Source organism: Sminthopsis crassicaudata, chromosome 2 (assembly GCF_048593235.1).
Source record: "Sminthopsis crassicaudata isolate SCR6 chromosome 2, ASM4859323v1, whole genome shotgun sequence".
NCBI classification, from domain to species: domain Eukaryota; kingdom Metazoa; phylum Chordata; class Mammalia; order Dasyuromorphia; family Dasyuridae; genus Sminthopsis; species Sminthopsis crassicaudata.
The window spans coordinates 59,256,665-59,281,111 of record NC_133618.1 but is presented as its reverse complement, the minus strand read 5'-3'; the positions used below and the strand labels follow the sequence as shown (position 1 = coordinate 59,281,111).

Below are 24,447 nucleotides of genomic sequence, written 5' to 3'. Positions count from 1 at the left end.
AACCTTGGGGCACCGGGATGTTTCGGGTACACAGCTGGCGGTTCTTGCAAACACCACCCCCATTGGGAGGTCTCCCATAAATATCAGTGCTTTGGGGTAGGGACTGGTTCTCTCCTCATTCCAAGGTCTGCTTCTCTTCCTTTCCCAGATTTCAGAGTATAGGAGGGGGCTGTTTCCACTAATCTGGGGTTCAGACCCGCCAGACCCCGAGTGAGGATTAGGCCTCTGTCCCTGACCCGGGAATGGGTGGATTGAGGGGGGAGGGGGAGTCCGAGGGCTTCCGCTCCTCCTGTTACTCAGGATTGGGAGAGTGAGAGGGGGAGGTGGGGTTGGGGGTCCGCTCCTCCAATTACCCAGGATTGGCGTGGGGGGGGCAGTATGAGCAGAAGAACGGGATTGGGGGGCGGCGCCGCAGCGCGGGGCCGGGCCGGGAAGGAGCGGGGGAGGAGCGGGGAATAGAGGGAGGGGGAACCGGGGAGGGGGAGGTTGAAGGGGGAAGAGGGAGGGGCCGGCGCCGGCTTCAGCTGCAGCGACGGCGGCAGAGAAGGAGGCCCGGGCCAGGCGGGCAGATCGGAGCTGCGGGGCCGGCCGGGCCCAGCGCAGCCCAGAGCGGCGGAGCCATGTGAGTGGAGACGCCTCCGGCCCTACCGGGAGCGGTCTAAGTGGAGGGTTGCGGGGCGGTGTGCAGGGTTACTAACCGGGCCTGAGGAGGGGGAGGGGAGGTAAAGGGAGGGGGCTCGGGTCCGGCAGGTCCAGCAGGTCCCGCCTCCGCCTCCTCCCCTAGCGCCGCAGGAGTTAACGTGGGTCCAGGCCGTGTTATCTGTCCCCCAAACCCGCCTGTCTGTCCATCCTTCTCCGCTCGTTCTCCTGTCCAACTCGGGCCCTGCCACTGGGGTCTCCAGCGCCAGGGCCTGCGATCCCCGCCGTCAGCAGCCTTCAGTCCCGGTGCCAGAGAAATCTGTGCGAGCGAGCCTGGGACCTCGGCAGCCTGATCCTGGCCTTCCCCACCCCACCCTGCGCCGGCTGCCTGGGCCTCGGGCACCCCGGAATTCTTCCCCTGGGCGCTTATGGGCACCCGGGCGAAGCGACTAACGGGACTTCCCTGGCTCCCCGCGGAACCCAGAGCCTTAGGGCCCGATCCTTCTCCCCAACCTCAATCTTAAGCACAACTCCCCGGCTCAGCCAGGCCGGCTGCGCAGCCGGAATGGAGGTGGAGGACCATTTTCAAGTGCCCCAGATCTCAGGTCAGCCGGTGGTTCGTTAGGCTCGGCCTTTCCACCCTGTCCTAGGGTGAGGGCGAACCTGAGCCCTATAAAGGCTCTGCCTTAGTAAGTGGCTTCTAGGGCTGGTAGCCCCCACTCTGACTCCGCAGCCGCCCCCACCCGCTGCCGCTTGTCGAAGCAGCTGCTTCTAGGCGTGTGGGAGGCAGAGACCTGGAGACTGGGGGGAGGGAGGGAGATAGAAAGGAACGGGGGAAGCAAAGACAGGGGGCTGGGAAGGCTGAGCCACAGGAAGCGATTTGGGAAGGGAAGAGGCAGAAGGAACTAAAGAAAGAAGACACCAGAAAGGGGCTTGATGGAGAAAGATATAGGGGAGCAGAGATTATTGATTTGGCGGGGGAGATAGGTCAATTCTGTTAGAAGCAAGATGGGGAGACTAGGGAAGGCAATGATGGGGCAACTGAGGAAGGCACCCACTTTTATATCTCCCTACTGTATGGAGTTAGTGTTCTTTGGGGAAGGACAGTTGGAATGAGAGTAGAGAGTTTGGGGTCTTCAGGACTCTTCCTGATTACTTGTGACATCATTTCCCACTCAAGTTTTAAACAAATTGAGGGAGCCTAGTCTAGGAGGTCCAAGTAGAACCAGTAATCCAAGCTGGAGGTCCTTGGCAGGGGCTAAGACTTTGGGGAAGAGTTAGAGACATTCCTCTAGAATCCTCCATCCTGTTTTTGCTCCCTGTCCTGACCCTCCGGCAATCGTCTGCATTAGCCGGAGGATTTCATGGGGTTGCTTTGATAGCTGTAGGAAAAGACTCCCTTACTCCTTTCTCCTCATGTGTCTGTGTGGATTTATATTTTGGTGATTGTGTCATTCATCGGGACCCAGTGGCTTCATTTATTTGTGTCTATGTAGTTACTTCGGTCTGTACTGAGAACAAAACAGATGTGGTTTAAGTTTATGGAGAGGGGGGGCTGATCAAGGACAACCTTAACTTGGAAGATGACCAGTCAGAGCTCTATTGCAGTCTCACTTCTTGAGAGAGTAGCTCCCACTGAGTCCCGTAGTTTTTTGTTGCTTGTTTGTTTTATTGTTTTTAACTTCAGAAAGTAGCAGAGCTCCTTCCCTTGAACTTTGGGGATGGAGGAAGGGCCAGTACTGTTAGTATAATCCTCTCTGCAAGATCAGATAGGAGCCAGAGTTGGAGATTACATTTAGGAAACATTCCCCTTCTATTTTCTTTGCCCCAGCCCCCACACCGCTCCTATGGGAGTCTATCCATCTGTTCAGTATCTCTGTTTCTAGTAGAGGGGAATAGGGAACTGGGCTATACCTCAGGTTAAGAGGTCTGGGCTAGAAGACTTAAAGGGACTAAAGCTGCTGCTGAGGAGGAAAGCAGCCTACAAAACTCTTTGGGCTCAGTGAGGTCATTACACTTGGTGTTTGCGCCTAATCCCCAGGCTCCAGCACCCAAACCCAGCCCTAGGAGAGGTGGCTCTCTCTGACCGTATGGAAAAGCTGACGGAAGACAGGAGGGGTCTCAGGCTGAGTCACTTCTTTGCAGGCACCCCTCCTAACTGGCTGGGGGGGGGGCTTATATAGTCCCTCAAGCCCGGCCCTTAAGGAGGGGAGACAAGATCCCTCCCACATGCCCTTCCTGCCCCCTAATGGGGTGAGCCACAGGGTCCCTCCGCCTCCGCCCCCAAGTACTCTGTGAGCCCACAGCCTTGGGAATGTGACCAGCTGACCTTTGGGAGGGCGGGGCTTGACCGGGATGTGCCACTGACCGGGTGCGTGCAGTGATGGCTGGAGAGGGTGGCAGGTTAAAAAAAAAATCCAAACGTAGGTCTATATGGTGAGAGCAGAGCCTCCTCACCCTGCCTCCACTCCCTGTACCCCACCCCGCCCAGGCCCAAGCACCAAAGCCATTTAAGACGACTCTGGGTCCGTTTGTTGAGGTTAAGGATGCTGCTGGTCTGGTGGGAAATTAGCTCTTGAGGCCGTCCCTATTCCGGACCTCAGGCCTCTCCTGAGTCATCACTGACCACCTAGGGGGACGGCACCAACTTGGACAGGGAGGAGAAGGAAGTGAGGAAGCTCTCCACCCCGAACCTGGCAGACCCTCAGCCCAGCGCCCTTCTTGAAGGGGGGGGGGGGGGCTGGGGAGGAGCCGGAGGCGCCAACTCGAGCTGTGCGTCAGCTGAAGGGTTTGGGACGGTCGTCAAGGGGAATGAGGGGGGAGGGGCGAAGAGGGCGGGGCTTCGGGACAAAGGGGTTGGCGAGGCCCTGGAGAGGGGGGAGGATCCCGGGGGGCCCCACCCTGGGGGTTGGCCGACCTGGTCTAGGAGCCGCCCAGACTCCCCAGAGCTGGGTATGCTGCGCCGTCTGGCATCCCCTGTCTCCACCCGGGCCACTGTTGACATCCTGTCCCCCGCCCCTCCCAGGGAGGGGCCCACTTCAGGCCCGCCCTGAGGCTGGGGGCTCTCTGGAGAGGGATCGTCGGGCTTGCGGGAGTGGACGGGCGGCCGTGCCAGCTGGCTGCTGGTCCCAGCGCAGGGGACGGACGGCAGGTGGCAGGGCTTCTGGCTCAGCGCGTGCGGTGGCCGCAACCTGGGCCCCTTGCCAGCATGGGAAGCCGAGGGAGGAAGGCCCTCAGGCTTGGGCTCCTGACATTGTCACTTCCCCAAGACTGAGGCAAAAAAGTGGGGCCGGGGGCGACCCAAAAGGCTCCTTCTCAGGAGCCTGGGGATGAGCTTTGAACAGGACCCAGGAGTTTAGGCTCTTACTTCCTGCTTGCGCCCACGGCGAGGGATTCTTGCCCCGACTACTATTAACAAGAAGAGCAAACTTTTTGTTTTTTAATGTATTTATTTTAAAATCACGTTAAGGTTTCCTGAGAAGGGAAGGCAGTGGGATGAAGCTCTGGTCTCGTTGTGGAACGTCGGGGTTCGAGGTCTGTCTTTGATTCTCGCAGCCTGAGTGATCCTGGGCCAATCATTTCCTTGCTTAGAACCCCCAGGCACTTCTATAAAATTTAGGTTGCTTAGTAATTGCCTGCGGATCTACTTTAGAACCGGGAATTTCCCCACTGGGAGCTTTCCTACTAAACCAATGACATCACCATTCAGATTAAAAAAAAAATCATACCGGTATCTTGTAAGTTATGTTGTGGCTACCCTTATAGGTAGGTTACATCAATTGAAATTTATAAATCAGAAAAACTGACAAAAGCCTCACTCTGAGAAAGGCTGAGAGGTCAGCGGTAAAGGGCTGAGGCTGGAATCCAGGTGGTCTAGATAAAAGATTAGTGCACTTTTTAATATGCCAATTGGCAGCTATCTCTTGACTCTTGCCCCCTCTGACAGATGTAAAAATATGGGCTTTGTAAGAACAACAATAACAACCAGCATAATAATAACAGCTAGCTATTATATAGCACATTAAGGTCATATCTGCAAGCTTGAGCCAAGCACTGTGCTAAATGCTGGAAATTCAAAGACTCGGGGAGCTTCTGCTCTCAAGGAACTCACATTATAATGCAACCCCCCCTTTTTTTTTTCAAACAAGTTTTACACGGGATAAAACTTTTTACAGGATGGTTTTAAAGGGAAGATGGACAAAAATTTCTTAAAGAAGAATTTTAGTTGGGATTGAAAGAAGCCAGTAGGTTGAAATGAGGAAGGAGAGTGTGCTCTTCTGAGATTTTTTTTTTTGGGGGGGGGGAGGCTGGGGTTAAGTGGCTTGCCCAGGGTCACACAGCTAGGAAGTGTTAAGTGTCTGAGACCAGACTTGAACTCGGGTCCTCCTGAATTCAAGGCTGGGGCTCTATCCACTGCGCCACCTAGCTGCCCCAAGAGAGTGTGCTCTAAGCTTGGATGAAAATGCCCATGGGAGAATATGGAGTATCAAGTGTGAAATGCACTGGCTCAAGGAGTATTAGGAAAAGTAGAAAGGTGGCAGAGTGAGAATGAAGGGGATGAATATGAGAACTATTATGAAAGTAGAAACCACAGGACTTACGACCTATTGGATATTGGGTAGGGGTGAGCAGGAAGGGATGAGGATGATGCAGGCTTGTGAGTGCTTGATGTCCTCAAAGGGAAGTTAAGGAAAAGGGAAACATTTGGAGGGGGAGATAATAAATTCAGTTCTTAATATTTGGAACTTAAGATGTTTGTGAGGTATCAAAGAACTTTACATGTATATGTGTATGTATATATGGGTATGGATAGTCAAATCCTCACATTAATCCTGTGAAGTAATTTTATTATCTCCATTGTACAGATGAGAAAACTTCTGAGCCAGGTAGAGATTAAGTGACTTGCCTAGTCACACAACTAGTATTTAAAGCTGGATATAAACTCAGTTCTTTCTAGTTCCAAGTCTAGTGCTATATCCACTGAACTACCTAGCCATCTACAGGTTTGCAAAATACTTTTCTTATAAAAGTCCTTTGATGGAATCAACTAATACATATTAAGAGCTTAATATGAACAAGGCACTGTCTTAGGTACTGAGGATGGAAAGACAAAAATGAATTGGTTCCTTCCTCGAAGGAGCTCAAATTCCATCAATCAACATTTGTTAATTGATCTGAAATGTTAATTGATCTGATGTGCCAGACATAGTGCTGTCACATTTGCTTTTGCCTTTTTCTTTTTTTTTTTTTTTTTTAATATCTCTAGTACTTAGCTTGGTATCTGGCATACAGTAATGACTTAATTAAATGCTTCTTGATCTACTGACTGATGTTTGCATTTAAGTATATGGAAGATATACAAAATGAAGTTTAATGAATACAAAATAAATACATGGCAATTATTTGGATGAAGGCATTTGCAGCTGGGGAAATCAGCAGCTGACCTTTAAAGGAGACTAGATGCAGAAGGAGATCTAAGATGCAGAGTGGGTGCCAGACATGGGAGAAACCTCCTGGGCAAAAGCAGATAGGGGATGGAAAATCTCATGTGAGGAACAGGAAGAAAATTGGTCTGGCTGGACCTGTGAAGGGGAGTCATGGAAGCCTGGAAAAGGAGGCTGGAGCCAAATTGTGAAGAGGGTTAGTGTGGATTTTGTCCTAGGTGATATCAGGAGTCCCTGTTGTATTTAGTAGGAGACATCACTGACATGATGTGATCAGACCTGTGCTTTAAGAATACCACTGACAGCTGTGTGGGTTGGAAGGGGAAAAGATTAACAGCAGGGAGACCAACTAAGAGGCCATTACAAGATTCAGGTAGGGAATATTGGTATCAACTCTTTACAGATTAGGAAACTGAGACAGAGTTTGCCAACAGTCACATAATTGGAGTTTGTCAGAAGTGGAATAACACGGTCAGCCCCCAGATAAAATTGGAGAAAAAGAAACAAAATATATTTTTGTGTGTGTATGTATGTATATATATATATGTATATATATATATGTATGTATATTTGTGTATACATATATGTTTAGTGATAATATTATATATTAATAATTGCTTTAGTTACATAGATATGGATAGTTATGTAGATGTGTGTGTGTGGTGCCAGACTGTTTGAAAGGCAGAGTCAGCACAAGGGCTTTGCAGAGGAGATATTTGTCATTCTCTCTTTGAGAGAGACACACATGATTCTCCTTTTTGGGGGACCAAGAGTAAAATTTTTTTAAAGAAAAAGAATATGATGGGATTAGAAGGTGGAACAGGCCACTGTTTTGCCTGGAATATGATTTAGAGTCAGTCAATATACATTTATCAAGTACTTATTATGTGCTGAGGACAGCTAGATATCGAAGTGTATGTATAATCAGGCCTGAATTCAAGACGACTCATCTTCCTGAGCTCAAATCTGGCCTCAGACACTGTGTGACCTTGGGAAAGTCACTTAACCATGTTTGTCTCAGTTTCTGCATCTGTAAAAACAAGCTGAAAAAGGAATTCGCAAACCATTCCAGTATCTTTGCCAAGAAAACTCCAAATGGGGTGGGACTAGGAAACAACTGAAAGAACTGAACCATAACAAAATTTGCTAACCTGCTTTCAGAGAGTTTACAGTCTAATGGGGGAGACTATATGTAAACACTTGTATTCAAAACAACCTACATACAGGTTGATTAGGAAATAATTCAAAGCAAGCTACATACAGGTCAAATAGTAAATAATTTATTCAAAGCAAGCTACATACAAGTTAAATAGTAAATAATTTATTCAAAGCAAGTTATATACAGGTTAAATAGGAAATAATTAACTGAGGGAAGGTGCTAGAATTAAGAGGGATTGGAAATGGCTTCCTGTACAAGATGGAATTTTAGTTGGGACTTAAAGGCAGAGCCTGGCAGCTTTTCAACTTATGGGCTTCAGGGCTTCCTACACACTTGGGGTTCATCCATTCATTCTTTTGCTTTTCAGCCCAGCTCTCCTTACAGTTGATATGTAGAAAGAGCAAAGGGAAGAATGATGGCCTTGGGAGTCAGGAAATCCAGATAAGAAATCTAGCACCTTCCCCTATGTTGTTATTCTCTGGATCTCGGTTTTCTCCTCTTTAATTGGGTCCAATACTGCCTTAAATGGCCATCCCAAAGAAGGGATTGTCCTGAAGATCAAAAGAAATATTAGACAGGAACCATTTTCAGTACCTTATAAATATGAGCTATCCCTATAATTTTACTATGATTACTTTTTCTCTGAGAGGTAGAATGGTGTAGGGCAATAATGTCAAAAAGAACCAGTTTGCTGTTCTATACATGAGAATCCCTGCAACCCCACATTGGCTTAGTTTTAAATGTAATATTATCTATGATTTATTGTATTTTTAGTGATTTTGTTACGTATCTCCCAATTATATTTTAATATGGTTTCCTGTGACATTGGGAAGTACTAGTACATAGGGGAGCCTGTCTCTGAACCAGCTTGTGCTGAATTCAAATCCAGTCTCTGACACATACATAATGACTGGGTGACTCAAAGTAAATAATTTTCTTTGCCCCCAGGCTACTTTCTGTGACTCAGGTTGCAGATTCAGTAGGCTGCAAAAATCTAATCCAGATTGGTGGAAGGGAAGGGAACCAGTATGTATTAATATACTATGAGCCAGGCACTATGCTAAATGTTTTACAATTAATATCTTTGATCCTCACAATGAATCCTGGAAGATAGGTGCTAGTATTAGCCCCATTTTACAGTTAAGCATACTGAAATTTGAGACAATTTGAAAATAAGACTTGTAGGAAGTATCTGAGGCCACAATTGAACTCAGGTCTTCCTGGTTTAGGAACAACATTTTATCTATTTTCTCATCTGGGAATGTCCAATACCCATGAAATCCCAGGTCTAGTCCTTATCCCTAACCTGCCTCACTTTAACTCAGTCTCCAATTCTCCAGCTTGGCTCTTCACCACTCCCATCCAACCTCAGACTCGGGCACTTACCTTGGCTTTGGATCTAAATGACAGCTTGGATGGAAATAGTCTGAAGATCTGATCATCAAACGGGACTTGGGAGTCAGTTAATGGCAATGAGAGGTCTGGATTCTAGCCCTAATTTTTACTACAACTACTTAGGACAAATCACTTCCTATCTTGGGTCTCTGTAAATATGAACTAGGGTTTTAAAATTAGAGCAGTACATGAAAAGTCACTTAGTCCAATTCCCCCCCCCCATTTTATAGATGGGTAACCTGAGGTCCAGAGAGGCTAAGATTTTTGTTGTTAATCTGTTTTACACAGATAATAAGTAACAGAAGATTCCTTCCACTCACCCAGACTCTCTCTAAAGTCACTACCAAATGTAACAGACTGTAGTGGCTAAACTTTGGCACAATGGATAGTTCATAGAATTAGGATGAAGTGAGTTCAAATCTGACCTCAAGCATTTCCTAACTGTGTAGACTAGTCACCAAACCTCAAACTTCCTCAGTTTCCTCAACTGTAAAATGGGGATAATAGTACCTATCTCAAAGAGATATTATGAGGCTGGCAGATAGTAGACTATATAATTGCTTATTTCCTTCCCTTTTTCTATGAGACTAGAGATCATACCCCAGTTCCCAGGCTTACCAGCTTTGTGAGCATAGTCAAGGGCAAAGAATTTTGCCAGAATTGGAAGGAACCTTGTGAGCTCCTTGAGATCAGAGACTGCCTTTTGCTTTCCTTTACATCTCTTCCTTACTGCTTAGCTCAGTACCTGGCAATATAGGCCCTTCAGTATATCAACAAACATTTATCAAGGACATATTTTGTGCTGCCAGGTACTGTGCTAAGCCCCGACTAACCAATAGTCTACCTCCTCTCCCTAAGTAAGAATATCTCTGCCACACATGACCATCCAAATTGTAGCTCTTCAGTGAGAAGGCACCCACTCTCTCCAGAGGCAGTTTATCCCACAGTTTAATTATTTCATAGTTTTCTTTACCATTCCAACTTTAACTCACTGTGGGACCAAGCAGCCCAGACCTAATTCCTATTTCTATTGGATTGATCTTGAAGTATATGAAGACAAAGTATCATGTGTGATGGGGATAAACTAGAAGTATTCCCAGTAAGATCAGGGGTGAAACAAAGTTGCCCACGATCGCCATTATTATTCAATATTATGTTAGAAATGTTGGTTTTAGGGGCAGCTAAGTGGTTCAGTGCATAGAGCACTAGCCTTGAATTCAGGAGGACCTGAGCTCAAATCTGGTCTCAGACACTTAACACTTCCTAGCTGTGTGACCCTGGGCAAGTCACTTAGCCCCAGCCTCAGGAAAAAAAAAAAAGAAAAAAAGAAAAAAAAAGAAATGTTTGTTTTAGCAATAAGAGATGAAGAAAGCATCATAGGATGTCCCCTGTCAGCCTTCTCAATCAGCTGGCTCTTCTGGGTGTTAGGTACTTCCTCTTTATTGAGGGAAGTTGTAGAGGGCCAGAATTCTGGAGAAGTATACTTAAAGCAAGGTGTTAATTCAGTGGAATTGATGAGATAATGACTCTTCATTCACATATATCTAGTATCATATAATGATATAATCGCTTTAGTTTGATATAATGATATAATCACTCTAGCTTGGCTTATACTCAATATACTGTAATGATGTAATTATAATAGGGTACTTAAGGACTGAGAGAACTGGGGACAAAGTCAGACTCAGATTGAGACTGGTTGAGATTGGCAGACTGCTGGAGGAGACTGGGTCAGACTATGGCAGAGAGTAATACCAATACTAATCATTTAATCTGCTTCCAGTGTTCTGAGGAAAGAACTCTGTAAATTGAATAATGTTCCAAATTCACAAGCTGCTGATAACTCCCTTGATCTTCCGCACCCCACCCCCCACTCCCATAGTCCCAGCAGCCCAGCCCAACCCAGCCCAAGAGGTTATGTAATAGTGCTTTTTGAAGCCCCTTCCCAAGTTTAGGGTTTTTACTTGAGCAAATAGCCCGGGTTTTTCTATGTACTCTCACCCCAATCACATCACTCTTCCCCATCTTTTTTTGAGGGTCTGGCCTTGGGTTTCAGTCCCCAGTGACTTAGTTTGTTCTGTGTAGAGGGTATGTATATCCTTTAGGAAATCCTTTAGATTACTTCAGAAAGTATCTCCTCCCAAGACTATGAGGAAGCTGAGGGAAGGGCTCCAAAAATGTATCAGTAATATTAAAGTCCCAAAGTATTCAATTATCAACTGATGATTGAAGCCCTAAACTCCATAATCACCAGGTCAAGGTCCCTTCCCCACCCAAGACTTCTCTTTATCATAGAAAGCTAGGGCTGAAAGGAACCTTAGAGATCATCTTCTCCAACCCTCTCATTTTACAGATAAAAAAAGACAGAGGCCTAGCAAGGGAAGGGAAGTGACCAGCTCAGAGTCTTCCAGCTGATTAGCGTCTGGACAGAGAACAGAATTCAGGAATCCTGACTTCCTGTGCAGTGTTCTTTCCTAACTGCTTTGGCAGTTCATTTTAACCTGATTTCCCTTGGATAACAAAGAGGGAAGGGGAAGAGGCAGGGTGTGAGCCCCCACTGGAGATATCCCTGGTGAGAGGGAAGCAGACAGAAAAAGGTCTTTGACTCAAAGGTCCTTCCAGCCTCACTCCCCCAAAGAAACAGGCTGGGGAAGGTTCAAACCTCACCAAAAAGACTTGGGTTCACACCCCATCCTCTGAAGGGTCTGAATACTACCTGTGTAAGTTTGGCCAGTTCATTTAATCTCCCTTGACCTCTATTTCCTTATCTATTTGGAACCAGTCTGAGGGGTCCAAACCAGGTTTGAGAATCAGGGATTCCCGACCAGACCTGAACAAGGCATCTTCAGTCTGGGAAAGGTGTGACTGTCCACCTGGACTAGGGTAACAACTTAACACAAATAAAGAAGGAAATAGAGACGGCCCAATGCCTTCAATTTGCAGATGAGGAAACAGGTTCAGTGAAGTTAACAAAGTTTAGGAACAATTTTCTACTATTAAATCTATTTGCATTTTTTCCCCCTGAACTTGTAAATTCACTGGTGTAAGGACTCCCCGGTGAGAAAACTCCTTCCACCTGTCAAATCATTCAGCCTTCAGCAAGCTGATCTTAAGAAAATTGCGTGGAGCCGGAGAGGTTCACCTGAGGTCACCCAGCCTGGTCGGAGGTGGGCCTGGAACCCAAGCTTTCCTGCGTCCCTGGCCAGATGGCTAACCGCTATGGCAGGCTGCCGCCGGGTATAGCATAGAAAGGCAAAGTCACCTATATTCCTCGTATAGCCCTCGGTTTGTTGCTTAGAAGGTGGCGGCCAATGCTGCCCACCCCTGATCTGGGCCCTGGAGCCCTGGGGAAGAAAGAGCTTGGCGGGAGGGATGTGTTGGAGCCTCTTCCTTTTCTCATATTAGCCGGCTCACCCAGCCTAAGGACCACCTGAGGGGAGGGTCCGCCCTCCCCGCAGGCCACTATTAAAGGAGCACTGGGGTCTTCGCAGCCCACCCAGTCCCGCCCAATCCCCCTCCGCCTGCCCTCCGGCAGCTCTGAGTCAGGAGCTAAACAGCAGGAACTGGGCGGGGGGACCGGGCCAGGGCTGAGGGGAGGAGCCGGAGCCAGAGCCTGAGCCCCAGCTGCTGCCGGAGCCGGAGCAGAGCCCAGCCCGGCGGGACCAGGCACCGGGGGCTGATTAGGCCCGAGCAGGTCCGCTCCACCGGGCCGCGCCGAGGAGTGGGGTATCAGAGCCACCCCCCACCACCATGAACTCGAGAAAGAGAGGTAACCGCCCCCTCCCCCACTCTCGCCCCGTAGGGAGGACCGGCAGGGAGGTGGGGTGGCCAGCTCTGGGATCCTAGGGCTAGAGGACTTGAGAGGGCAGAATGGGGCTATGGAGAGGGCGAGAGTCTAGCCGTGACTCGGTTTCCCTTCCTGAAACTCAGGAAGACCGGCAGAGGCGGGGTTTTTCCCGTCATAACCCCTAGAGCCCAACAAGACCCTCCTTCCAATGCTCCCCCTCCTGCTCCCCCCACGATCCGGGAATCCCCTGCTGTGCTCTGGCTTTAAAACCCAGGACTCCCAGGATTGACCGGGGGGATGGGGCGTGGAGGGAGGGGGACAGTGGAGCCAAGGAGAGTCCTTGCCCTCTCGGGTGGCCACCTTTATTGATCGACGTTGCCACAGCTCCCCGATCCCTCCAGAATCTCCCCAGAACTCAAGCCTGGGGCTCCGCTTTGGGGTCGGGAGGAGGTTCGTTTGGCGGCAGGCGCAGAATGACAAGGTTGTGTAGGTGCGGATCCCGTGGCCCGGGATCAGGGAGAGGTCAGGCTGGTTTCGGGGAAGCAGGTTCAGCGCCTCTCGGGGCTGGCTATCTCCTACCCCCCGCCCTGCCCTGGTGCCCTGTCCTGTGCCATCCCGGTCCGGACTCGAGGCTGTCATCATCATCATCATCATCGTTAGCACTGCTAATAATGAATAGTTTACATTTCTTTTGCCCTTAAAGTTTGAGGGACTGTGATCCTCACTCTCCTCCCTTCCCCCACCTCTCCTGGGGAGGACCCGAGAAGCTCCGCCTGTCTGCCACCTCCCCCAGCACGGCCCAGCCCCCAGGGGCCTTTAGTGCAGAGTAATCCTCCGGGATCCTGCACCCACGTTCTGAGACCCTTCACTTTCCCCTCCCCTTTCAAGCCATGGGATCCTAAGGAAGGGGAAATAGTTGAAGTGAGAGGAGGGGGGCTGGAAATGCAAGGGGGGCTGAGGAGACCAGAAGGGACAGCCCCGCCCACGAGTGTCTCTGGGGTAAACATGCGCTTCCTTCCATTCTTCAGAATCTGTTCCTTCCCTTTCCTGCTCCCTCCCAGGACCAGGCGTGTGTGTGTGTGTGTGTGTGTGTGTGTGTGTGTGTGTGTGTGTGTGTGTGTGTGTGTGTATATGTGTGTGTGTTGGGGGGAGGTAGTTTAGGGAGAGAATATCCCAGAGATAAGAGAAAATGGCCAGCTTGGGGGCTGAGTCAGTCCCAGGTCTGCCAGGGGTGATTCTGCCATGCATTTTGTGCCTAGGGTTTTCTCCATACCTTCCCAGCCCGGAGTCTTCACCTATCCCTATCATCCATCCTTCCTAACTCCTCCTGGGTTTCCCTGGAGCTGGGCCAGGGCATCGTGGGGGCTGCCAAGAGCAGGCTTCAGAGGTGGAAGGTGGAAGCTCTGAGGGGCTGGGATTGTTATTTGGGAAGTGGAGCCCAGGAGCTGCCAAGCAGAGTCCCCACTCCACCTGCCTTGCAGGCCCTGTGATTACCTCTGTCCTAAACTCCTCTCATTATCTCATGTTTTGACTGGGAACATCCCTGCTGGGACTTGGCGTCTCAGTGAGGCTATTTTCTCTCCTCTTTCCTATCCCAGGAACTGCCTGTTTGGAAGTTAGCCCTGGGGCAGGGAGCAAGAAAGGCACCCTAGGATTTGGATTTAGGGGTCCAGCTGAGGCCCTCTCTTCATCTTCCCTGATCGGATTACATCTGTAATCCTCCGGTGAAGAGGGAGGGAGTGGAAAGCTGTTGTCACAGAGATAGGAGAGGGGGCAGGATCCTCTTCTCACTCTATCCTTTAAAGCTCAGCCAACTGGAACTAGTTGTGACAGTCAGGGGTTGGGAGTCTGAACCTCTGGGTTCAGTTCTACACCCCTCTGTTCCATGTCCGTCATGTTATCTGCCTGATCTCAGCTTCAGGGAAGAACTGGAGGAAACTCTGGGATTCCCACTTCTAGGAGATTGTCTTGCGGAACTCCAAGCTTGGCCCTTTGCTCCCTAAGTGTTGGGGGATTCGTCCATCTTACTCCTCCCCTTCCTTCCTTCCTTTTCTCATCAGGGAGCCCCTCTCGGACTCATTCGATGATGTCGCTGTCTGTTCGGCCCCAACGTCGAATTCTCAGTGCCAAGATCAATAGGAGCCAGTCCTTCGCAGGTGTCCTCAGTGTCCAGGACCGGGGGGGCAGGTACTGAGGGGAAAACTCAGGTGGGGAAGTTCCAGAATGAGCAGCTGGTAGGGATGGGATATGTGGAAGACATGTCATCCCTTTGAATCTGTGAGTTCTGGATTCATTCTGAACTGTTGCCTCCTCTCTCCAGGAGCCTAGCAGCCTTCAGCCCCCCTGTGGTCCCCCGAAAAACACCTGCCATTGTCCGAGTCTCCAGGATGTTCTCCATGGCACACCCACCTCCAAAGGTGCCTCAGCCAGAGCGGCTGGACCAGGTGTATGAAGCCCTGAAGAGGGGGCTAACGTAAGAATGCATATCCTTCCTTCCTAGGCCAGTCCCCAAAAATGACCTATGGGATTCTCTTACATCATAATTTGGGGGGGGGTGACATCCTCATAGGAATTCCTTCATCCACAGACATTTTAAGTCTAATCCCCTACTAGTCCCCAAACCCCCTTTCCTACACATACACTTTTTTTATCCCCTTTTCCCAGTATTTATTTATTATTATTTTTTTAATTATAGCTTTTTATTGACAAAACCTATGTAGGGGCAATTTTTCAACACTGACCCTTGCAAAACCTTCTGTTCCAACTTTCCCTTCCTCCCCCTAGATGGCAGATAGTCCAAAACATGTTAAATATGTTCAAGTATATGTTAAATCCAATATATGTTCCAGTATTTTATTTTTTCCCAATTACATATATTTTTAATATTCATTTTTTATAAGATTTTGAGTTCCAAATTTTTCTCCTTCCTTTCTCCCTATCCACTCCCCCTTCCCCCCAAGATGACAAATAATTTGATTTAGGTTATACCACATATATACTCTCATTCCAAGAATACTATCCTCTCTCTCTCTGCCAGCCGTGATTTGAAGTGCTGACCCTACTTATACCACATACTCCATGGCCACCCCCGTCCCCCAAAACTGAAAATCAAATACAGACAGATCAAGCTGTGTCTTGGTTTCCTCCTTTAGGGTTATGTGTGAATGGGACTGGGAAGAGCTGGTGGGATTCCTATTCTAAACATTTTCATATTCCTCCCCAGGGCCTATCTGGAGGTGCATCAGTTAGAACAGGAGAAACTCCAAGTCCAAATCAGAGAATCCAAGAGAAATTCTAGACTGGTGAGTGATTTGGGACCCTTCCTTCCCTTTACACCACAGGCATGAGTGAGGAAGAGTCTTAAGCCTTCAGGAAGAGGTGGGAGAGAATAAGCCTTGTATTGGAATGGGAGGGGGTAGATTTCTGGTTACTGTCAATTAGGAGGGATATGAAAATGTTTAGAATGGGAATCTCACCAGTTCTTCCCAGGCCAATACGCTAAAATACAGAAATCTCAATCTAGCTCCAGGGCCCTCCCCAATCTGGTTCCAACCAGATTTTATTTCACATTACTCCAGTTCACACCCTCTTCATCCCGGCCAAGTGGAACTACTAGCTCTCCCCCCAATTCAGCATTCCATGTCCATGCATTCATACATACAGGCCTTCCCTCATGCCTGGAAGGCACAGCCTCCCCCTTCTCATCACTTGTCATAACCTTTCTATTCCTTCAGAGCCTTACTTAGCTTTTCTTTGAAACAGCCCTTCTTCCCCAGTTATTCATATTTCTCTCGTTTGTCTTTATATATTCCCCTAATTTAGTGTATGTTCTTTGAGAGCTTTTTAATTTTTGGTTTTGGATCCTCAACATCCTATGTCCTGAGCATCATCATTCAGCCATAACCAACTCATCATAATCCCATTTGAGTATTCTTGGCAGGGATAATGAAGTGTCTTGCCATGTCCTCCAGATCATTTTACAGATAAGGAAGCTAAGGCAAACAGGGTTAAATGACTTGCTCAGGGTCACATAGCTAGTAAGTATCTGAGGCTAGATTTGAGCTCAGGTAGATATCTTCCTGATTCTAGGCCTAGAGCTCTATCCATTGCTTAATCAATGTTGATGAAATTTAATTTAATTCCGCCAAGACTTACTCCCTTATCTAGATAAATCTGTTTTTTCCCCCTGCTTCTCCACTGAGGTACCCAGGAGTTCTCCAGTTATTGCTATATATTATAGGAAAGGATTTAATAAGTTGTCAGAGAGAGAGTTTGGAATAGTGGTCTTAGTTTTGACCATCAAGACCAAATGGTCTTGGACTAAGAATCAAGAAACCTGGATTCTGGTCTTCGCTTTGCCACTGTCTGTGTGGAAATTCTTGGAAGATGCTTCTTTCTGCTCCTATTTGCTTCTCTCTAGGATGAGGGACTGGGATTAATATACTCTAAGGTCCCCTGTACTTATGATGTAGTTGGAATCCAAGGACTGGCTTTGCCAGCCAATCCCAAGCAGCCAATTTTGTTATTGTCCCACAGACCAGATCCAACCTGTGCTCTTAATGAAGTTCCACCTTTCAGTACCTCTTCCATTTCATTGCCTTCGAGGCCCCCCCCCTTTCAACCTCCACCCCTCCCAATTCTGGCCTATCCCTGGCTCTCTCCTCATCCCTGCCTCAGTCCCTCCCTTCCTCCAGCACTTCTTGATTCAGGAAGTAGCCAGATATTCCTAAGGTATGCCATTCCCTGTCTTCCTGTCCCCTCTCCATGCCCAGTGATCACATCTCTTTCAGGGAGGTAAGAGACTCCTCACTGGTGTTAGTGATACAGAGCAGGATACTAATTTAAATACAAAACAAACCATTTCACAATATTCCCCAATCCTCAGAGACCTTCTCAATCTTGAATATGGGTTAAAGAATAAAGAATGCCAAGATAAGGAGCTAAGCCAGCAAGGTGTGGGTAAATGTTTAGCACCTGGCTGAGGGCATTCCAAGAGGGAGTGGGAATATAAGCAAACACTTTTAAATTTAATCTGCATTATTAAGATTTTCTCCACCACTTCAAGACTAGACAGTCCACAAAATAACAAAGCATTCCAAACTTCTTTGTAGCATACTCATTTTGAGGAGTAAATGCTCACACAGAACACTTACCAGGTTCTAGCTATTGGTTTGGAGCTAGCTCATCACATCCCTTCCCCTTCCTCTTTTCACAGCCATGAACTGACAAGTCTTTTATCCCCCTCCTCCACTCCGTTTCATCATTTCATCCTTACCTTATCCATGCACAAGGTGACCCCGATAATAGGACAAAGGTCCCACATCTTTCATTTTCAGTGTTACACGTCCCTACTATCCAGAACCTGGATCTCTTATGCTCCTCATCTTATCTTAATTTTTTTTTCCCCATACAGGGCTTTCTCTATGAGTTGGACAAGGTAAGTGGATCTGAAACAGAAGCTGGGGGCTGACAGAGACAGGGTGTGAGGAGGCAAAAAGTTGGGGAGAGGGAACAGGAGGAAGCAGCCCCAACAGCCCCTTCCTCTCCTCCCCATCACCCCAACAAGTACTTTTCTTATCAAAACTTCTATTTCCTCAGCAAGTGAAATCTATTGAGCGTTTTCTCCGGCGCCTGGAATTCCACGTCAGTAAGGTAAACATGTGGATAGAGGGATGATACGGAGCTAATGGATGATGGGGATTGGTAGAGAAGGGAAGGGGAGATATCGAGTTAAGATGTCGAGGCTGCTGCTTCTCTCCTTGGGGTGGGACTGCTCATTCATTCTTGGAAGCCCTCAGAAGGGCTTCAGGAGCTCGCTCCCAGGGGCTGCCTGTCTCCGCCCCCTCTGATTCCTTCAAGGTCCTCTCCTCCAGATTGACGAGCTGTATGACGGATATTGCATCCAGCGGCGGTTACGGGATGGAGCGTACAACATGGTTCGGGCTTATACTTCAGGGACTCCTGGGAGTCGGGAGGCCAGGGACAGCCTGGCTGAAGCTACTCGCGGGCACCGAGAATACACTGAGGTGAGGAGCTTCACTGGCATCTCGAGAACAGAGGAGGGGGCTCCTTTGTGGGGTGGCCTGGGAGGGCGAGCTGCTGATCCTCTCTCCTTTCCTGTCCCCAGAGCATGTGTTTGCTGGAAAGTGAACTCGAAGGGCAGTTGGGTGAATTTCACCTCAAAATGAAAGGTCTGTGTAAATGGTGGGGAAGGTGACAGCCGAGCTTGGGGAGAAGATCCAAGGGGGCAGAGGGAGCCCAAAAGAAGCTTGGAGGCGCTCAGACTCTCTTGTTCTCCTTCCAGGGCTGGCTGGTTTTGCCCGGCTGTGTGTTGGGGATCAATATGAGGTACGTGCAAATCGTGAATGGGGAAGAAAGAGATTGGGAGTAGTTAATTCCAGGGGCTTCTCTCTGTCTCTGGGGGAGCGGCTTAGCAGTCCCCTCCTCGTCTCCAGAAGTTTGTTACTTTTCTGTCAGAGGATGGGCGGACGATGGGCTTTCTCATTGCCTCCCCCCCCCCCCCCAGATCTACATGAAATACGGGCGTCAGCGCTGGAAGCTTCGTGGACGCATCGAAAGCAGCGGGAAGCAAGTGTGGGACAGTGAGGACATGGTCTTCCTGCCGCTACTCACCGAGTTCCTCTCCATTAAGGTGCCTACAGTCCCCTCCCCCTCCCCCGTCCTTCTGGGCCTGGCCCGACTGACTGCCCCGGCCCGCTCCACAGGTCACAGAACTGAAGAGCCTGGCGAACCACGTGGTGGTGGGAAGTGTCTCCTGCGAGACCAAGGACCTGTTTGCTGCGCTGCCTCAGGTCGTGGCCGTGGATATCAATGACCTGGGCACCATCAAGCTCAGCCTCGAGGTCACATGGAGGTTAGTGTTTGGGAGGGGGCAGCAGCACAGAGCCCCTGCCGGATGGGGAGAGGGTCCTTGCTCCTGTCTCTAGCAACACCCCAACTTTCCCTTCAGCCCCTTTGACAAGGATGACCAACCTTCTGCGGCTTCCACAGTCACCAAGGCCTCCACCGTCAGCAAGCGCTTTTCCACCTACAGCCAGAGCCCTCCAGACACCCCTTCCCTGCGGGAACAGGCTTTCTATGTGAGTGACCCTTAATCTCCCCACTATTTCCCTCCCAGGGCGTGGCCCATGTGCCAGACCATGCTGTCTACCTACCTGACTTGGGGGGCGGGTGCTGCCCCCAAAGCCCGAGGGTCTTGCCCTCTTTTCTCCTCTGACTCAAGCCCAGGCACCTGAGCCTGTGTGAAGCTACCCGGAGGAGTTGGGGAGGCCCCCTAAGACTCACCCCTTCCCCTGCTTCTCCCCCCAGAACATGCTCCGTCGCCAGGAGGAGCTAGAGAATGGAACGGCGTGGTCCCTGTCCTCCGAATCCTCAGACGACTCCTCCAGCCCCCAGCTGTCCGGGGCCGCCCGCCTCACCCCGCCCTCTCGTCCCCTTGTGCAGCAGCCGGAGGCCCCCCCGATCCACATCGCCTTCTCTCGGCCTGAGACCCCCCAGCTCCCAGGGGAGGTCCCAGAGGAGGAGGGACCCAAAGGCCCAGTCTTGGCCAACGGGCACATCCCCTACAGCCGAACTCTGAGCCATATCAGCGAGGCCAGTGTGGATGCCGCACTGGCCGAGGCCGGCAACGACTCTGCGGTCCTCCTGCCCCCTGTGGCCTCAGACTCTGACATTATCCCCCTCCCTGACCCCGGTGCTCACCCAGACTCCTTAAGCCCAAGCCCTCCCCTCCCTTGTTTGGATCTGACCACTCTGCATGAAAGCCTTATCCCCTCACCTGCAGGACCAGTCACTGACCGCCTGACCTCCTCTCCCCACCATTTAAGACCAGTCGAGTCTGACTTTCCCCACCCAGACCCCATCCTCTCCCATCCAGAGTCTGACCCCACTTCTGTCCACCCAGACTTGGTCCCCTCCCCTTCAGACCCAGTCCCCAGCCCCGCCCCTACAAACCATGTGTCTCTTTCCCCAGCCTCAACACTGTTGCACTCAGACCCTGTGTCCCCACCCTCAGATTCCTCCTGTCCCCCTGCGTACCCTGCCTCACCACACACAGATCCCCTACCCATTCAGTCACCCCTCCCAGATCGTGCCCCCAGTCCTGCTGTGGTGGCCCAGGTTCCAGTCCAGGAGGCAGCCGGTATTCCCCTAACAGAAGCCAAAGCTCCTCCCCAGAAGGGGCTGCTGGAGCAGGGCGCAGGGCTGAGGAACACGGGGCTGGAAGAGGCCCTGGGGGCCTTGAGCTCTGCCCTGGATGACTATCGGGGCCAGTTTCCAGAGCTGCAAGGACTGGAGCAGGAGGTGACTCGGCTTGAGAGCCTACTTATGGTGAGGGAGAAGGGACGTGGGGGGGGAGGGAGGAGAGACAGGGGAGGGGCAAGGAGGAGGGAAGGGGGATGATCCATCACCCCTTTCTCCATGTCTGCAGCAGAGACAGGGCATGTCCCGCAGCCGGGCGTCCAGCCTCAGCCTCACTGTGGAGCACGCGCTAGAGAGTTTTAGCTTCCTTAATGATGATGAAGATGAGGATGACGGGCCTGAGGACAGGTGAAGAAGGGGCTGGGGTACAGGTGAGGGAGGGGCCATTAAGCGGAAACAGAAGACTGGAAGTAGAGGAGGAGAAGAGGGGAGGACAGTTAGGATTCACTGGGAAGTGGGCCCCGGTCTGCCCTTGATCTCTACATCTCCATCCGCCCTGGGCTCTTGGTGTGTCATCCCCCCAGCCTTCCAGTGCCCCATTCTGCCCATCTCTAGCTCTGCCTCTCTCCCTCAGTCTCATTTTGGACCTGCTCTCTGGACACGCTCCCCCACTTCCTCCGCACTCCCTGGTGGCTGGGAGCCGGCCCCATCATCTCCAGCTGTCCCTTTCAGCACCCCCTAGGCGGAGACTTTGGTCCCTTGAAGAGCTCCCTCGGAGCAGCTTCCGTGCTCCCCGCCTCACTGACCCCACCTTGCCCCTCCTCCCCTCGCCGCTGCTCTGGCCCAAGGCCTCGGCCCTTCTGCCCTCCCGCCAGAGCCCCCATGCCTTCCTGGGGCACTCCCTGCGGTCACTTCAGCGATGGCCTTCCCATCTCCAACCTGGTGACCTCTCTTCCCAATATTCAAAATGCCAGCACCAGTGTCCGGGACTTCTAACCACATTTGCCCTCAGCCCTCCCTGAGACCCGCCTGGCCCTGCTCAAATACCCTCTCATCACTATGACCCACACTGGTCCTTGCTTAAAGGCCCTCGCATCCACAGAGTCCAGCAGTCAGAGCCGAGCCGTGTGTGTGTGTGTGTGTGTGTGTGTGTGTGTGTGTGTGTGTGTGTGTGTGTGTGTGTGTGTGTGTGTGTGTGAAGTCATCCTCCATCTGGCCGTCCATCCTATTTGTATCTAGGGGTGGGAGAGAGGGGCTAAGGAGGGGTATGCATCTCAATAAACGTACACTGGGCACATGATGGTGATATTCTGCTTCTGGCAGTCTGAACGCTAGATGCTTACTACTCAGGTCTCTTCTGCAGGACACTGAGCAGCCCAGGGCCTGGGTCTGAGGCTGGGGTCAGTGGTGTGTCTGAGGATGCCCTGGACTCCTCGACGCCCGGCCCCCTCAGCACTGGCTGCCCTGCCCTGGACACGGCTCTGGTCTTGCACCTACAGCACTGTGGCCACCTCTTGCTGGTGAGGCCGGCGGCCCTCTCCCCAACACATTAACCCATTACTGACCCCAAGGTCTAGCATGCTAGGACTTCAGTTTTCGTTGCCCCACTGTATTATCTCCACTGCCAATTTTTTTACCCCTCCCCCCATGAAACACCTGCCCTTTGCATGCTGGGAGTTGCAGTCCTTGGGCACAACGCCATATTTCTGGGCCCCCTGTGTTATTCAGCATCCCCAACCTTGAACAGGGGCTGAGTAGAACCCCTCCTACTCCCTATGTCTGAGGTGGCCCTGGCTGGTCTCTGCTCTTCAGAAACTAGGCACCTTTGGGCCCCTACGATGTCAGGAAGCATCAGCATTGGAACGGCTGCTTCGGGAGGCCCTGGTGCTGGAGATGGTGTGCCAACTTTGTGGGGGGCAAGTGGGCAAGGCCACCTCTGCTCAGGAAGGTAAAGGCACCCACTCCCTTCTACCCTAGAGCAACACAAGGGACTCATCTCTGTCCTCTTTCTCCAGAATTCTACCTCTCGTCCCTCCCCTCCCCATAGAGACCTGCCCCCATTCTCCATGCGTTATTAACCACCCAGTCCAACAAGCCTTCCACTGACTCACTGACCCCTCATCCCACTGACTGTTGGCCCTCACCGACCAACCTCATCCCACTGACTGCTTACCCCCAACCCAGTGTTGCAGTTTTCTGTTCCCCGGCCGGGTTTCCTGCCTTTCTGGGACCTGTGCACCGAGGGAGGCAATCTCCTGGTCTGTCCGGTGGAGCGTATCCTTTTCACCTTCTGCAGCCAGTATGGAGCCCGTCTCTCGCTGCGCCAGCCAGGCCTGGCTGAGGCTGGTGAGTGAGTGTCCCTATCTCCCCCAAGTACTCCTCCAAGCCCTCTCACAACCGATTCATAAATATTTATTTAGTGCATACTGTGTTCAAGGTGAAAAATAAACCGAGACACAAAAGAATGTATGGCATACTCCTGACCTCAACAAGTATAGATGGAGATGTCATAGTATGCCAGGTGAACAGCCAATCTCACAGGGGAGATCAAAAGATTAAGAGCTGGAAGGAAAATCTTCAGCTTCCCCATTTTATTAGAGCATAAAATTCAGCCCTCGAGAGGCGTCATGACTTGCCAAGTTCACCCATGTGGTAACCAGATTGGGATTCAGACCCAAGTCCCCTGCCCATAAATCTTAGTGTTCTTACTCTAGTGTCAACTTTTACAAAAGTACAAGCAGCAGAGACCCATAAATGCTCACGGAATTCAGAGAAAGTATCAGACACTGCAGGATAGGTCTAGGAAGGAAAGATTTCTTGGAGGATATGGATCCCCAGAATGGAAAGCAGGCAGATGAAGCACACCTTCACCTGGGTTATGGGGACTAAAGAATCACATCCATGACATGCCTCAAGAGTACCCATCAAATCTCTCCCCAGTGTGTGTTAAGTTCCTGGAGGATGCCATGGGACAGAAGCTACCCAGGAGGCCTCGACCAGGACCTGGGGAACAGCTCACAATCTTCCAGTTCTGGAGCCACATTGAGGCCTTGAATAGTCCCTCCATGGAAGCTTATGTCACAGAGATGGCTGAAGAGGGTGAGTGGTAGTTCTTAAAATGCACAGATGTTTAAGAGAGGACACTCACACTCTCCCACACCGTGTCCCAGTTGTTTCACTGGAAGGATTGGTGGCTGTACCCATTCTGATATGTTCCCGTCTCTCTTCACATATGTGATGGGTTTGGGACAAGGAGCAGACTCCCTTTTGTTAGTAGTATAAGAGCTTCTGGAACCCTATTCCAATCTCCTTTTGGGGACAGCAGCCTTATCTCTTCTTCCCTCCCCATCCTTTCCATCCTTCTTTCAGTTTTACTCGTGAAGAATTTGAATTCAGATGACCAGGCCGTGGTACTCCGGGCATTGAGACTGGCCCCTGAGGGACGGCTTCACCGGGATGGACTCCGGGCACTTAGCTCCCTTCTCATCCATGGCAACAGTAAGGTGATGGCTGCTGTCACTACCCAGCTTCGAAGTTTAGCCCTGGGCTCCGACTTCCGGAAGAAGGTCAGGGGAAGACCAAAGGGCCTGGATAAAGGGTACAAAGTGCTCAGATTTAACACCGAGGCTCATCCAGTCCTTTGTGTCCCCAGGCCCTGCTTTGTTTTTTGGAACAACTAGAAGACGAGGACATACAGACCCGGGTAGCTGGGTGTGTGGCTCTGGGCTGTCTCAAGGTAATGTCTGGACAAACTTCCTAAATTGCCTCTCCTGAGTTGCCCACCCTGTATTGGCCACCCCACTCCTCTGTGACCATTCCATTGCCTCCTTTCTGGGTATCCAGTCCCCCAGCCCTTGTCTTTT

At 50.4% G+C, this 24,447-nt stretch overlaps 1 protein-coding gene and 1 long non-coding RNA gene across 4 annotated transcripts in view; one reads left to right on the top strand and one right to left on the bottom strand.

Moving 5' to 3' along the window:
* Nucleotides 1–479: 479 nt before the first annotated feature.
* Nucleotides 480–24,447, top strand: part of RIPOR1 (RHO family interacting cell polarization regulator 1) — a 24,848-nt gene continuing 880 nt past the window's right edge. Inside the window, exons 1-20 of one of the 3 annotated variants that reach the window (XM_074286447.1) lie at nt 480–622; nt 14,485–14,611; nt 14,745–14,897; nt 15,648–15,726; nt 17,838–17,861; nt 18,023–18,076; nt 18,298–18,450; nt 18,552–18,615; nt 18,729–18,772; nt 18,951–19,076; nt 19,150–19,298; nt 19,395–19,524; nt 19,754–20,773; nt 20,874–20,992; nt 21,948–22,104; nt 22,397–22,532; nt 22,769–22,930; nt 23,525–23,683; nt 23,954–24,150; nt 24,237–24,320. In XM_074286447.1, the coding sequence (XP_074142548.1) occupies nt 14,508–14,611; nt 14,745–14,897; nt 15,648–15,726; nt 17,838–17,861; nt 18,023–18,076; nt 18,298–18,450; nt 18,552–18,615; nt 18,729–18,772; nt 18,951–19,076; nt 19,150–19,298; nt 19,395–19,524; nt 19,754–20,773; nt 20,874–20,992; nt 21,948–22,104; nt 22,397–22,532; nt 22,769–22,930; nt 23,525–23,683; nt 23,954–24,150; nt 24,237–24,320 (3,114 nt within the window). In that variant the 5' untranslated portion in view covers nt 480–622; nt 14,485–14,507. Of the gene's footprint in view, nt 623–11,771; nt 12,407–14,484; nt 14,612–14,744; nt 14,898–15,647; nt 15,727–17,837; nt 17,862–18,022; nt 18,077–18,297; nt 18,451–18,551; nt 18,616–18,728; nt 18,773–18,950; nt 19,077–19,149; nt 19,299–19,394; nt 19,525–19,753; nt 20,774–20,873; nt 20,993–21,947; nt 22,105–22,396; nt 22,533–22,768; nt 22,931–23,524; nt 23,684–23,953; nt 24,151–24,236; nt 24,321–24,447 lie in introns of those variants that run through there. The other 2 variants (XM_074286448.1, XM_074286446.1) reach the window with 2 other exon arrangements.
* Nucleotides 23,161–24,447, bottom strand: part of LOC141554497 (uncharacterized) — a 23,349-nt gene continuing 22,062 nt past the window's right edge. Inside the window, exon 3 of the long non-coding RNA XR_012485881.1 lies at nt 23,161–24,171. This is a non-coding gene — a long non-coding RNA (uncharacterized LOC141554497). The remainder of the gene's footprint in view (nt 24,172–24,447) is intronic.